The sequence below is a fragment of the Carcharodon carcharias genome, chromosome 20, assembly GCF_017639515.1.
Source record: "Carcharodon carcharias isolate sCarCar2 chromosome 20, sCarCar2.pri, whole genome shotgun sequence".
NCBI lineage: Eukaryota > Metazoa > Chordata > Chondrichthyes > Lamniformes > Lamnidae > Carcharodon > Carcharodon carcharias.
The window spans coordinates 24392542-24406932 of record NC_054486.1 but is presented as its reverse complement, the minus strand read 5'-3'; the positions used below and the strand labels follow the sequence as shown (position 1 = coordinate 24406932).

General features: G+C 44.1%; 1 protein-coding gene across 1 annotated transcript; it reads right to left on the bottom strand.

The window, feature by feature from the left end:
- Window positions 1–697: 697 nt before the first annotated feature.
- On the bottom strand, window positions 698–12018 carry LOC121292294 (homeodomain-interacting protein kinase 4-like). The gene is made up of 3 exons (XM_041214143.1): window positions 11514–12018; window positions 1537–2633; window positions 698–1156 (listed from the first exon to the last, which is right to left on the bottom strand). Exons 1-3 carry the CDS (start codon window positions 12016–12018, stop codon window positions 698–700), a joined length of 2061 nt encoding a protein of 686 aa, XP_041070077.1.
- Between the last annotated feature and the right edge of the window lie 2373 nt (window positions 12019–14391).

Genomic DNA, 14391 nt, shown 5'->3' with positions numbered 1-14391 from the left:
AAGGCTGCCAAAGTTCAGTCTCTGTTGGGAATCAGACCAGCTCAATGGAGGTGGGGGCAGGGTTGGCTGAGAGCTAATGTGAGAAGGTGCAGTTCGAAGTGGTGCTGAAGAGGCTGAGCATATCAGGGGAGTTCTACCCCATGACATAAAAATTCATTGAATTTAAAAACATATCACCTGCCTACCCTGTCCTGGGTTCCAGGCTTCCTGCTGTCCTCTGAAATGTGGGAAATTTGAACTTTGGCAAATTTCCTTCTAAATCACTGATTTGAAAATGGCAGCCAATTTGGGCCAGAATGTCGCCCACCTCCCCGGTGCCCTTGCTCCATTCCCACATTCCGGCCACTAATTGGGCAGCAGGCCCGTCTTGTGGGTCATTAAGGCTCCGAGCCTCAGCAAATCCTACTTTCCAGTGGGCTGGCGACAGAGGTGGGTTCGTGACCCAGAATTGAACCCACCTGCCGATACCCGCCCCCAAGAGGAAATCCAGCCCCAACTTTCCATTAGCCTTTTTAATTATTTTCTGTATTAGTACACATATTAAATTGAACTTAATCCTTGATTGGGAGCTTTATGTCATGCAGGAGGAGATTGCTATTGCTGGTCTGTGATGTCGGGTCTGATTTTAACTGCACAAGTGACTGGATTTTGAGTGAGTTAAAGTCGGGTACAATATTGTGTTTTCTGAAAATTCAGGTTAATTAGGAAAGGATGAGGGTTTCACTATATTTTCTAAAGAATAATGCAATGCTTGAATTCCTGAAAGATGTGTAGTATAATTCTCACCACTCTTTAGAACTTCATCAGCATAGTTGTTTCTTAGCTGTTCCTGCTTATGTATTACGAGGACTGGTGTTTTTTCGGTATTTCTCAGGTTTGACATACATGGTCCTGTTGGAATAGAATTCTGCTGTTTGTGCAGGTGCACCCCAGTTTTCAGGCTCTGCTTTGTCCCAGCACAAGAGCAGTCCCTGTGAATTGGGCTTGCGAATCCCAACATTGCCCCCATGTTTTCTCTCCGAATTAAGGCCTTCGTGGCACTCCTCTTCAGATGTATGTAATATTTTGCCAGTGCAGGATTATTTTCTTTTGCACTGGGATTATTCAGTTGTACTTTTGCTGTTTCCTTTATTTGAGCTTTCGTAATATGTTTCTCCTGTTGGGGAAGAGCAGGGACCCCAGTATAACAAAAAAAATAACAAGAAATGTCCCAGTGATTTTCAGTAATTCTTACTGTTAATCTTTCTGCTGCAATGACTGAAAAAAATTACATCTAGTTATTATAATAAGAAGTTATTTCAGCATTAAAAATACATTGGTACTTTACTCTTCTAGAACGTTGCATTGCATAGTGTTATTAAATGATTATTAATCTAATACATTATTTTTTATCAAAAATATACTTTCTGATTCCCATCACTTACTAACCAACATTTTTTATTTATACAAGAGATTAATGATTATTAGCAATTCCTATTTCATTAGCAAATGCCATTAATGGTCTTTCAGCAGTTTACGGATTCTTAGACATCATACCTCTGTTACAGAAGATCTTGAAGAATATTTTTCAGATTTGTTATCTTCATTCTCTTGACCTTTTTTCATTGACTGGGAGACAGTTGAGAGTGTACTGGTGTTTCTGTTCTTATCAGACATCTGATCAAGTGGAATCACATTCCCAAAAGAATGATCTGACCTTGACAGGTGAGACGGAGGTAGGTTGGTAGCAGCTTGCCTGTGTACATACCAAGATATCTGCTGACAATTTTCTTGATGTGGGTAAGGGAGGTATCTGGCATCTTGTGTGCAAGGAGGAAAGGGCTGGTGGACTAAACTGATTGTTTCCTCACAGGGCATCATAAGCTTATGCATTTTTCCTGACTTTTCAATAGTGAAATTGTCCCTTTTGTCAACTACTGTTTGGACAAAGGCAGTCCTGTGATTAGGTTGGTCCTGCATATTGTCACGACGCACAGTATTTGCATTATGAGACTCCTGAAGCTGATGGCAACTATTTCTGTTATTTTCAGTTCCAACATAATTCAAAGCAGCAGCAAGGCCTTGAACAGACAGGTCATAATACTTTGTATGCTTATAGTTCTTCTCCAGTTGCTCCATAGTGATGAATGGATGTCGTAAAGCAGTTCTTGGAGAAATGCGATTTTTGGGATCAAAGCTCAGCATTCTCTTCACAAGGTCTACCATGCTGTTGCAATCATGGAACTCGGCTATATCCTCGCCATTTGGGAACAAAGTTTTGATGATGCTGAATGTTTCAAGTTCATCAAGTGACTTCAAAGTACGTCTTCTTGGCTCCAAAGGTTGCATAAACATCTTCATTTGGTACTCAGGCAATGGCTTAAGTTGCCACTGGTGACCTGAATGAGAACAGGAGTTTCTTTTGAAGAAAAGATGAGCTTTACTTGCTTGATTGAGCAGATAATCATGGGGTTGGCCTTGTGTTTCAACAATGATTCTGATCTGATCGTATTGATTTTTACCAGGATACAAAGGGCTACCAAGACGAAGCTCAGCGAGCACACAACCGAGGGACCACATATCCAACTTTTCACAGAAAGGCAACCCTAAGAGGATCTCTGGAGATCTGTAGTATCTGGCCTGGATGTATGGGTCTTTAAAGTGAAAATTAACATTTTCTATTAATAGAAAATTCAATTTAAATAAAAATAGTTTTCTTGGGAAACTCAGAGAAACCATATAATAATTTAATAAATCAAGAGTTGTGATTTTTTATAGGAACATAAGGCTTAGGTGAAGGAATGGGCCATTTGGCCCTTCAAGCCTGCTCATAAAAAATCAGTAAGATCATAGCTGATCTGATTGTGGACTCAACTCCACTTTCCTGTCTGCCCCCCCATAACCCTTGACTCTCTTGTCTAACAAAAAAATTTCCAACTCAGCCTTGAATAGATTCAATGACCCAATCTCCACCACTTTCTGCAGAAGACAATTCCACAAACTAACCACCCTCTGAGAGAAAAAAATCCTCCTCATCGCCATCTTAAAAGGGAAACCTCTTGTTTTTAAAGTGTCCCTTTGTTCTAGTCTCCCACTCCTGGTGTCCACATTGTCAAGTCCCCTTTGGATCTTATACGTTTCAGTAGGATCACCGCTCAGTCTTCTAAATTTCAATGGGTATAGGCCCAACCTGTTCAACCTTTCTTCATAAGCTCAGCCCCTTCATCCCAGGAATGAGTCAAATGAACCTTCTCTGAACTGCTTCTAACATATTTATATCCTTTTTCAAATGAGGAGACCAAAACTGTACACAGTACTCCCAATGTGGTCTTGCCAAGGTCCTGTACATCTGCAATAAAACTTCCCCACTTTTATATTCCATTCCCCATGCACTAAACACCAACATTCCATTTGCCTTCCTAATTGCTTGTTGTAGCTGCATTATTTGTGTAGCAGGTCAGCACACTAACCTTTCAGTTCTAAGATTTGGATCAGAGAAAAATATAGAATGATGAACTCAAAGTCACCTTTCCCTGGTTACTGTGGGAGTCATCCAAGCAATGATGTTAGTACAGATTCCATCCTGTTATTGCCGGGCACTGGTATAAGGCATAAAACTGTCCAAGGTGCAGCCCACGTTTGAAATCACATGAAAAAAGGGCCAAAAAAAAACACATGAAAATATAAGAGACTTGACAGCTGTTGTGGTAAAAATATTATAAAATAACTCAAAGGAGGAAATCAGGAGAAAGCAAGAATAAGGGGGACTCAGCATGGTTATTTGGAGGAGGGATCATGTTTGACAAGCCTATTGAATTTCTTTACAAGGACCACAGTGCTGATTTTATTCCCCCACCCCACCCCGATGTGCCTAGGCACTGCACAGGCAAAATATTCTTTAAATACACTGAATCATTCTGAACTGATCAACTAACTAAATTTGGTGCATCAGGTCAGTAGCAGGGCGGCTGAGGTGCACGTTCACCCTCTTGGAAGGACCAAGGCTGGAATTTTACGGCCCCATCGTGCCAAGAACGCGGCTGTAAAATGCAGCGAGTCATTCTAAACTCCATGGGGCAGAAATGTCGGGTTGGCGGGAGGCCATGATCAGCCGGCCTGGGAGCGGCTGGAAAACAGACCACTGGGTGCGATCGGCCCCTGACTGCGATTTTGCCAATTAACAGCCAGCCAGTGTGAAAGGAGTGCTGAAAGGCTCAGCATTACTGGGGTCGGGGGTGGGAGGAGGGTGAGTGCTGAAGTCAGTGCAGGTGTGGGAGAACTGCCTCAGAGAGCTGATGAATTTAAAATCAATAAAGACAGGATTTAAAACCTGGAAAAAAATGTCCATGGATTAGAATGAGTCACCTGTCCGTGGACATTATAAAAATTTGGTGCATAGATTTTTATTTTTTATTTAATTACGGAAGCCTCATCCCACTTTTGGATGAGGTTTCCTGAAAAATGCAAAGGCCCCCTGGCCGATTTGCCCAACCACTGACAATAAGATTGGACAGGCAGCGAAAAATCCCTCTTAATTAATAATTTAATGGCCTTAATAGGCCTCTTACTTGTTGGCGGGTGCGCTGCCAATTCTCGTGTGCGCCTGCCGACCGAAATATCGCATAAGTGCGCGATGATGTCCAGACACTCGCTCGACATCATCCCGCGCTATTTCACGTTCGAGCATGTCGGCTGCGCACCTGCATGCCTAGCGGAAAATTCAGCCCATTGACTTCAGTGGGACCGTAAAGTCCCGCTGGCGTAAAATTCCACTACATGTTCCTGGAATTGAGATTTGGAAAAGAGAAAACAAAAATTCTAGGGGCAGGCTGAGAGAAAAGTAGGCCTTACCTTCTCCTGCTTTCCCCCATGGAGGGCAGTATTTAATGAAGGTGACAGGGATCTCACCAAGCCGATAGAGACTTGGCGAGAGACCCATGCCACCTGTTTTAAAGAAGACCTGCCCAATTAAGTGCCACTCAGGTGTAACTGGACAGCAGTGATCTTTCTCCAGGATCAAAGACCCCAGGGATGGAAACCCCATCAGCCAAGAGCTGCTAGTCCTATCAGAGGCTGGCAGTTCTATTGAATGGCTGCTGCTGTTTTGATGCCTACCCAAGGCTAAGTATCATCACTGGATCCCAGGCCACAGGTGAGTGATGGTGAAAGGAAGGGGACTCGTGGATGAGGGTTTGGCAGCAAGGGCAGGGTGTTGGCTCTCAGCCTGCCTCACCCCTTTCTGATGCCAGGACCTTCAATCAAGCACTGAGTGCCTTTGAATAAGGCAACCTCCACATCCCCAGGGAGTCCACAAGTAATCCAACAGAATTTCTTTATCGTGCTCCTTGCATAGCAAGACCCCACCCACCAAATAGTTAATTAGAGGCCCAATTCCTGCTTCTCCAGATGCCCCTCAAAATGGGAGACTTTCTGGTGAACCAAGGGTGAGATTACTATTAACCACCAAATTTATACTGGCCTGAATTTTACAGTGTCAGAGAGGGTGCGCAGCAGTCCTGATCTTAAGTAAAATGGCGGGCGATGATGACAGGAGGGCCTCCTGACATCATGGTGCTGTTACGCAATATTACTGTCAGCGGGCACGCACAGATGTCAGAAGCATGCCTGCTGAAAATTAAAGGGAAAATTAGGCAAATTAAAAAGGCAATTCACAGTGATTTTAAGTTGCCCATGTGATTTCATGCTCGGCGCACGGACCATTCAGCCAGGTGGCTTTCATGTTTTTAATGAACCCTTGATCCAGGGCGGTATAAAAGGATCTTGGCAACGTTAGCAGGCAGGAGTTTTGTTGGGAGTTGGTTTACGGACAGTTTCTGGCATTTTTTCTGTGTTCTGGAGAGCTCTTTGATTTCTCAGCACTTGCAGAGGCTCTCTGCAAGAGGCCACTTCAGTGCACAGTCCTGTCCAATCATCTTTAAGAAAATGAGGATTGTCTACTCTGCTGGAGGGACCTCCTCAGAAGGCCTGAAGGGAAAAGAGGCCAGGTGCCGGCAGGTAGTGTCCCAGGGTACAACCTGTGGAAAGAGAGACGCAACCAGAAAGAGTGCAGGGCCAGCAGGAAGGACAAGACAGAAGGGTCCGTCAAAGATGCCATTATCCAGCAGGCAGAGTTTACAGGCAGCGCTCTTGCTACCTGGGCATGTCCGAGGTCCAATGCCGAAGGAGGCCCTGCCTCTCTCAGGGTCATTGTGACCTCCATATGCAAGGTGATTGGCCCAGAGGTCGCCTCAAACTGTATGGGTGGCCATCCTATGCCAGTGGCTCTTAAAGTTACAGTGGCCCTGAATTTTTTCAACTCAGGTTCTTTCCAGGGATCAGCAGGAGATCTATGTGGAGTCTCACAATTGGCTGCATCACAGCTACATCAATCTGGTCACTGACGTTCTGTTCAGATGGGTCAGTAACTTCATTCATTTCCAGACTGACAAAGCCAGTGAGGCTGAGCAAGTCAGAGGCTTTGTTGCAATTGTTGCAATTTCCACAGATCCAGGGAGTCATAAAGGCACCAGCCGGTGAGCTGGGTGCCTTCATCAATAGAAACTCCCTGAACGTCCAGCTTGTCTGTGACCACAGGACTCAGATATTACAGCTCAGCGCCAAGTATCCTGGAAGATGTCATGATGCTTTGACACTCCCAGCTGCCAAGGCTCTTGGTCGTGCCAGCTCACTTAGATGGTTTGCTCCTGGGGGGCAAGGCTATCCCCTGAAAAGATGGCTCATGACACCACTCAGACACCCAAGGATAGAAGCGAAGGAGAGCTATAATTGAAGTCATACCTCCACAAGGGCAGTAATTGAAAGGACCATAGGGTTACTCAAAGTGAGGTTCAGCTGGCACCCAAGGCATAGCTTGAAAGTGACGGCAAGGGTGACGCCTCCTTATTGATCGTTTCTGATGAGGCCATCCTGTCACCTTTAAGTTAAGTTATGACCTCTGAAATGAAGTTTTCAGCCCTTCTTGGAAATATATTGCCGTCCCTTCAGTGTCGCTGGGTCAAAATCCTGGAACTCTCTAACAGCACCGTGGGTGTGCCTACACCACATTGACTGCAGTGGTCCAAGAAGGCAGCTCACCACCACCTTCTCAAAGGCAATAAAGGATGGGAAATAAAAGCTGGCCTAGCCAGCGACGCCCACATCCTGTAAATGAATAATGAAAAAAAATTCAGCACAAGAACCAACAGGTTTCCACTAGAAACCTTTGTTGCACTTTCCACAGTTGTATTTCTTTAATTTAGTTGCCAATGGTACCAGATCAGCTAATAAGGTGGCACCTAGGAGTTGCCCAAGAGACAATGAAGTCCGACCGATAGTGGGCTTCTGGAGTTCGGGGTGGGGGGGGAACACGGGTGAGAGGCGGGGCAAGTTAGTCTTCCCAGAAACATCTTTTAGTTGGTGCCACTGTAAGGAGGCTCTGATGAATCATTTATCTTCATTTTATTCTTAGAGTTCAGGCCATAATCCAAGGATAGACACCCATGTGGTCCCTGATCAGTCTGCTCAGTTTGATTAGGCAGACCACTGCCAGCAATGTGCCAAATCCTACTGGCAGCTCTCTCAAGAATGGGAGTCATTCTTCAGTGATTAACATGTTTGGAGCAGGCAAAGACTCTTATCCAACAAACTATTAAGGAAATTTCAGTAAAAACCAGGGCCTGGAATATTTAAGTTCCAAACTATTTTCCAGCCATCCCATTGAACTTCTGTTGAATTTATGGCAGGAATACATATTTATAATTTAGGCAAGATTTTCATGCAGTGCTACACAACAGTTTGGTCCACAAGGTTGGAAGTTGTAGAATAAGGGAAGCCACCAGAATGGATCAGAAATTAACTCAAGCAGACAGAACAACAGGTAACTGTACATGAAACTGTATTCTGCCAAAATAGTAGAATGTGATGAGCAATGTGCCTGCTGAGTTTTTCCAGGTAATTCTGTTTTTGTTTTGGATTTCCAGCATCCGCAGTTTTTTTGTTTTTATCAATGTGCTTCAAGGGTCAGTACTAAGACCAGAACAACTTGCATTGCTCAAAAAGAATTTGATTAGTAGTATTGTAATTTGCTCATCAACAATTTGGAGAATTTGGGCTATTTGAGGTAAAGACACTTATCTGCAAAGGTTAATGGAGATGATCAGGAACGTGTTAAATTTAAGCTGCTTTGTAATTTGAGAATTTTTTTTCTACTTATTCAGGGGATTTACAAACCACTGCTTTTTTGATAAACAAATGACTTGGATATTGGAATACAGAGTAGAATTTCAAATTTTGTCAAAGATACCAAACTTGGAAGAGGTGGCAGACAGTGAAGACAATACCAGTCGACTGTAATGGGGTATGTAAAGGCTAGTAGAATAGGCAGATAAGTGGCAGATGGAATTTAACACAGAGCAGTGTGAAGTGATGCATTTTGACAGAAGGGAGAGGGAGAGGTAATATAGAGTTAATGACATGGTTCTAAAGAATGTACAGGGACACGGAGCGGCGTGTGCATCGGCTTTGAAGGTGGCAGACATATTGGGAGAGGCATTAGCAAAGCATATAGGATCAAGAGCTTCATAAATAGATGTATTGAATATAAAAGTAGCAAGGTTATACCAAAGCTATGTGAAGCTCTGGTTAGGCCACAACTAGAGTTTTGCATTCAGTTCTGGTCACCACACTTTCAGAAGGATGTGAGGGTCCTTGAGTGGGTGCAGAGGAGATTTACCAGCATGGCTCCAGGGATGAGGGATTTTAGCTAGAAGGCTAGATTGGAGCTAGGCTTGTGCTCCTTGTAGTAAAGGAGGTTGAAGGGAGATTTTATAGAGGTGTATAAGATTATGAGAGAGTTTAGACAAGGTAGAGAAAGAAAAGCTGTTCCTATAAGGACCAGGGGCCACAGTGCTTAGGTTTTGGTCAAAACATGCAGGGGTAACGTCAAGAACTTCTTTATGCAGAAAATGACCAGCAACTTACTGCCGACAGGGTGCTGGTAGCAGAGACAATGAATGATTTCAAAAGGAAATTGGATGGGCACTTCAGGGAATAAACTTGTGGGGAATGGCACTGACTGGATAGCTCTGCAGAGAGTCAGTATGGACTTGATGGGTCGATTGGTCTCCTTTTGTGCCATAATAATTCTATGGATGGAATTTAATGTTTGCGATGGGGCTCTCAACCTCCAACTGGGGAACTGGTGGGAGCCAGTCATTTCCATTGAGGATGGCCTACTGGAATTGTGCCTCTCAAGTACTAAAGTAGCAGGCACAGGCCTTCCCTGGGATTAAGGATCCTGGGGCAGAAATCCCACTCGATCAACCATCTACCCGACCCTTCTCAGAGCCCCAAACTGCCAGCCAAGCAGAAGTTGGTGGCTCTCCAGTGTAATTAGGGCCACCAGGACTGGTAATGCATCCACCAAAGGCCCACAATTATCAAGGGACCCCAGGTTAAAGGTGAGAAGGTGAGTGAGGGGGGGGGATGGGGGTTGCAGGATGGGGGCCGCGGGAGTGGCAGAGGGGTTCAGTAGAAAGGGCAATGGGGTGCCTCCAGGTAGACCTTACCCCAACCTTTCCTCATGCTGGTCCCTCAATCAGTCCCTATCCTGCACCCTCTTGGCCAATAAATGGCCCCACTCTTCCAAATGCTTGCTGGGGCATTAAATTCTGCCCGAAGCCTCTGATTAGAAATGACAGAATCACAGAGCCAATGGGCAACATTAGAATCACAGAGACAATCAGAAATGAGAGAAAAGAGCTAATCAGAAACATTGGAATCACTGAGGGGAATTTTAATCTGCAAGCATTAGCTAGTGTTGACAAGTGCAACAGGTTAAAAGAGCAAAAAATTCTGGCTTGTTGGAAACTGGTACAAACACGCCAACTTCCCCATTTAACTCGTTTGCGTTTTTTTAGACTACGGGAAACCACATGGTACCGGAAGGTGTGCTATTAACGTATATTAAAAGGCAATTGAGTGCATCCTCAACCCTGGCTTCTGTTAGCATATAGTTTTCTCAGGCGTCTGGAACTCATCAGGTTGAGCAGGTTAAGTGACAGCTGTTTTTGTGCTTAAGTGAAAAGCTTATGCTCACAGGATTTGTTCTGGGAGTGTGCTTTCACTGCATAGGTGATTTCCAAGGCCAGGATTTTACGGCCCCTCCACGGCGTGTCTCCTCCTGGCCGATGCGGCGAGCCATTTAAGTCTCCAAGCAGTCCGTTGGGACCGTAATATCCTGGCCCAAGGCTTTGCAAGTCACTTCTGCTACCTTGGAGGTTTTTTATACTGCCAACGTATATAGTTTTCAGCTGCCAACCTCAACAGCGTGGAAACTGCTATGCAGCTTCTGATGGGGAGCAAGAGGAATAGCAGCAGCAACAACTTTCGCCTTAGCCACCCGCTGCTCCACGGGACAGATGGAATGAGCATAAAGCTCCTACTCGTAGAAGGCAATGCTCCCAACACATAGAGCAACATTTTCCTCTGTTGGAGGGCGGGTGGTGGAGTGCGGAAACGGGCGCGAGTTGGCCCCGCCCCGGTTCGCTGACCGGAAGATGCCGGCCAAAGTATACAGACAAGAGGATTAGCTTTCTGGACATGACTGAGCATCAGTACCTAAGGAGGTTCAGACTTTGAGCCAAATAGGAACCATAGGATCAGACTAGATGAGAAATGTGAGAATCACTGAGCCAATAGAAAACATCAGTAGCACTGAGCCAATCAGAAACAATCGAATCACTGAGTCCATCAGAAACTTTCAAATTACTTAGCCTGACAGCAAAGTGCTATTTAGAAACGTTATAATCATGGAACCAGTCAGTAACAATGGAATCAAACCTAATTAGAGATGTTGGAATTGCTAAGAAAATTAGAATTTCTAAGCAATTTGGAAATAGGAGACCAACTTAATCAGTTAGAGCATAAAAACCAAAGCGATCAGATTGCTCAGGCACACATAAAAATATTAGATACATAAACTAGGGACAATTCTGTGCTGATTCTGATGAACACATTTCACCTTTAATTAACATTTAAAAAATTGCCTTACTTTTAGAAAAGATGTCAAAGCTTGTCTGATGTTTGCCTGGATAAAGGCACTGCAATTTATAGCATTAAGTCATACAACCTGAGGAGGTCACAGGTTTGATCTTCGGTCAGTGCTAGGTTAGCTCAGCTAGGTCATAGTACTGACAATATACTTGTCACCAGCTAACATTGGCTAGCTGAAGGGAAGAATGTATAACTTCCCCATTCGTGACTGTAATCCACTAACTCATCCCTCCCTTGAAATCACAAACGTGTGGCTGAGAACAGTTTGGGCTTGGCCGAAGTCCATAAGCACCACCTTCAAGTCAAAACATGGAGAATGGTTATTTTACTAAGATGCAGAGGGGTACCATACTTTAGTTTTGCAAAGGGGTGGGGATTAATTGAATAAAATAAATAAAATAGTCTGAATGGGGGCTCCTTTCTTAGAGAATTTAAACATTCAATGTCAAAGTTATTAGGAAATGGATAATCAAAATATATACCTCGAATATGTTGAACCTCAGGCAATATACTGGCCGAGCCAAAGTCGATCACTTTGACTCTGAAAGGAAACCGCATGTGTTCCACAAACATGATATTGTCTGGCTTGATGTCTGTGTGGATAATAGACAATTCCTTAAGCTTATCCAAAGCCCTCAGCAACTGGATGGCAATGGTCCGAATATGCTTGACAGGGAGAGGGGCAGAGTTGTTAGCATTCTGGAAGTCTTGCAAGTTCTGCTCCATTAGTTCAAATACAAGGTAAGATTTTGCATCTATGTGGAAGCATTCAAGAAGTTTTACAATATGAAACTTGTCTCCATCCTCATTTTGCAAGAGTTTTAACATCCTTACTTCTGCGGCACTGCAGCTACCATATTTTAGAGTCTTGATAGCAACAAACTGACCAGTACTTCTTTTACGACAGCAGGTCACCTCCCCATAGGCTCCCTCGCCTGTAAATTGGATAATGTTATATGTGTCATTGTGAGACAGGATTGAAGACATCCTCTTATGAGAGGGATCCTGAGGAATCGTTTTAGGGAAATATATGATATTCTGTGAGTTAGGGTATCCTGTAAATCGTTCATTGTTCATGTTCGAAATGTTTTCTCTTTTATCACCTATAACTCAGCCTTCATTGTCAGTAGACTGTTAGATGAGACGACGGTGCGAGTCTGTTGTACTTGGACACGTTTGTACTCTTTCTTCACCATGCACAAATCTTCTTTAACTCTTTTGTCCTTCTTGTTGTTGCTATTGAAGCCTTGGAGAAATATTTTTCTGAATAAATTAAAGTTTTATAGGTCAATTTCAGTTATTGTATGATGATGATTGGATACTTGACACTTAGAAACAATAATCTCAACTGAATTCAAAATCAGATTTTGCACACAAGTTCTACCACTTCCATGCAATCAAGGAACCACCTATAGGATATAGACAACAATCAAAACTAACCTAAATTGCTTGGGTGGTTGTGTGTGTCTATTCTGGGTTAGCATGTTGGTGAGTCACATTATATCATAATCTGTATGAAATGGGTTATATGCTCTTATGTCATAATTATTTTGTGATTCACCAATATGTTTTGTAGGAAAGGGTAATTAACCTCTGTAATTCCTATCTATGAAGGAGACTCCTCTAAATAAATACAACCGGACTTGTCTGTGGACTTGAACATGTCATCAGAACTTTTTTGACTTTCAAATGGTCTTAAGTACTCTCATAACTCCATCAATAACCCTCACCACTGAAGGGCATTCCAAACTGACTTTTGACAGCTTATGTTGGAACTGTCAGCTTTCTGATTGGAGGGTAATTAAGTCCGGGCCCTCTGACTGAGATTCTAGGATAACAGGGATTACTGTTGAATGCACTTTCTTTGAATGCATTATCCTTTACATGAGATATTGCATATATAAGTAGTCAACTACCAAAGTAACATATATTAGAAGAATATGTCATTGCCCTCCTATAGTTTGCTCACAAGTAGATCCAAACTCATATTGTGGCACAGTCCTGTACAATTGGCACCAAGACTTTCTCAGAAGCTTAGCATGCATGCTTCCTTGTGCCACCGCAACCAAATCCCATCCTGCTGCCAGTGAGATAATTGGGCCAGTAGTACCAAGAAGGCTTATATTTAGTCCAGGGCTTCTCAGGCCTAAGCTTCAAGGTTGCTTACCATTGTTATCACAAGAGCCCTCATCATAAGCCCAGCAACATTTCACCTCCCATGCTGAAGCCACTGGAGTGGCACCAAACAGGAGTGCTAGAGTAGGTAGGAGAGCACCTAAAGTTGGTAAAAGGTGCTTGCTCTAGATTGATCAATAGCATTTTGGTGCCTTTGTGTCCACGCTAAACAGATTTTTATGGATTATTTTGGCATGTGGAGTTTGGTTAGTAAGTATCTGTTGCAATTTGATTTGACAAATGCACAACTGATATTTGGATAGAATGCAGTCAATCCAAAATAATATGGGGCGGGACTTTGAGATCGTGAGTGGGCATGGTAGGTGGGCCCGGGAGCGGCTGGGAAACAGTCTGCTGCCCGCGATTGGCTCCCGATTGTGATTTCACATGAAATGCGACTCCACACTGGCCAAGCAGGGGTGGGGGCCTCTTGGCTGCTGGGTCCAATGGCGACCTGGTGTCTGGTTTAAAAATGGCCCAGGCAGCCCCTGGAGGGCTGCCACGGAAGGACGTCACCTGTATGTTCACAATGGAGTCAAGTGCGGCTGGACACAGTAGGCAAGAGGGCAGGTCGGGTGGGCACTCAGCCCCCCGCTTTTCCAACTGTGGCACTGGCCACTTCCTCCCAGCAGGGCCAGCACAGGCTCCACTGGCCAGAGGACGACTGCCAAGGTTATCAAGGTCAACAAGACAACAGAGTCAGCAGGCTGTCTCCAATGCCAGTGCATTGGGGGGGTGGGGGGGGCGGTGGCACCAAGATGTAGCACTTGCAAAGTTAAAGGCATCACGAGCACAAGAGGGACAGGTCATGGGTGATTTTATGTTTACTTATGTTGACTTTATCTATACTGGTCTGGGAGTGAAGACCAGAGAAGGTTATGTAAATTGTTTGGAATTGTCAAAATGAGATCATTTTTGTTTTTGTCGTCATGACCTGAGTGTGCTTCACCTTTTTGTTTAATTGGTGCACGGTACGCCAGTATGTAATGCTGGACATAAGGCTCTGAACGCTATTGCAAAGGCACTGAGTGTTCTTTGGGCACAAATAAAAGGGTCCTTTCAGATATTTGGGATGGAGGCGGCAGCCCTGGCATGCAGTTGAAGCTGATCTTTGGTAGCCTAGCTGAAGGAGTGTTGGATCAAGGCGTCCCTAGTGTCCCTGCCTCCCTGCAGGTTACCGAGGTC

What these genes read in the sequence shown, in the direction of transcription:
- LOC121292294 (XM_041214143.1), bottom strand. Translation starts at nt 12,018, where the DNA reads ATGTCTTCAATCCTGTCTCACAATGACACATATAACATTATCCAATTT. An exon ending in TGAGGTTCAACATATTCGAG is followed by an intron (nt 2,634 to 11,513) that starts GTATATATTTTG and finishes TTCACTTTAAAG; the next exon opens with ACCCATACATCCAGGCCAGA. An exon ending in CAAGATCTTCTGTAACAGAG is followed by an intron (nt 1,157 to 1,536) that starts GTATGATGTCTA and finishes CTTCCCCAACAG; the next exon opens with GAGAAACATATTACGAAAGC.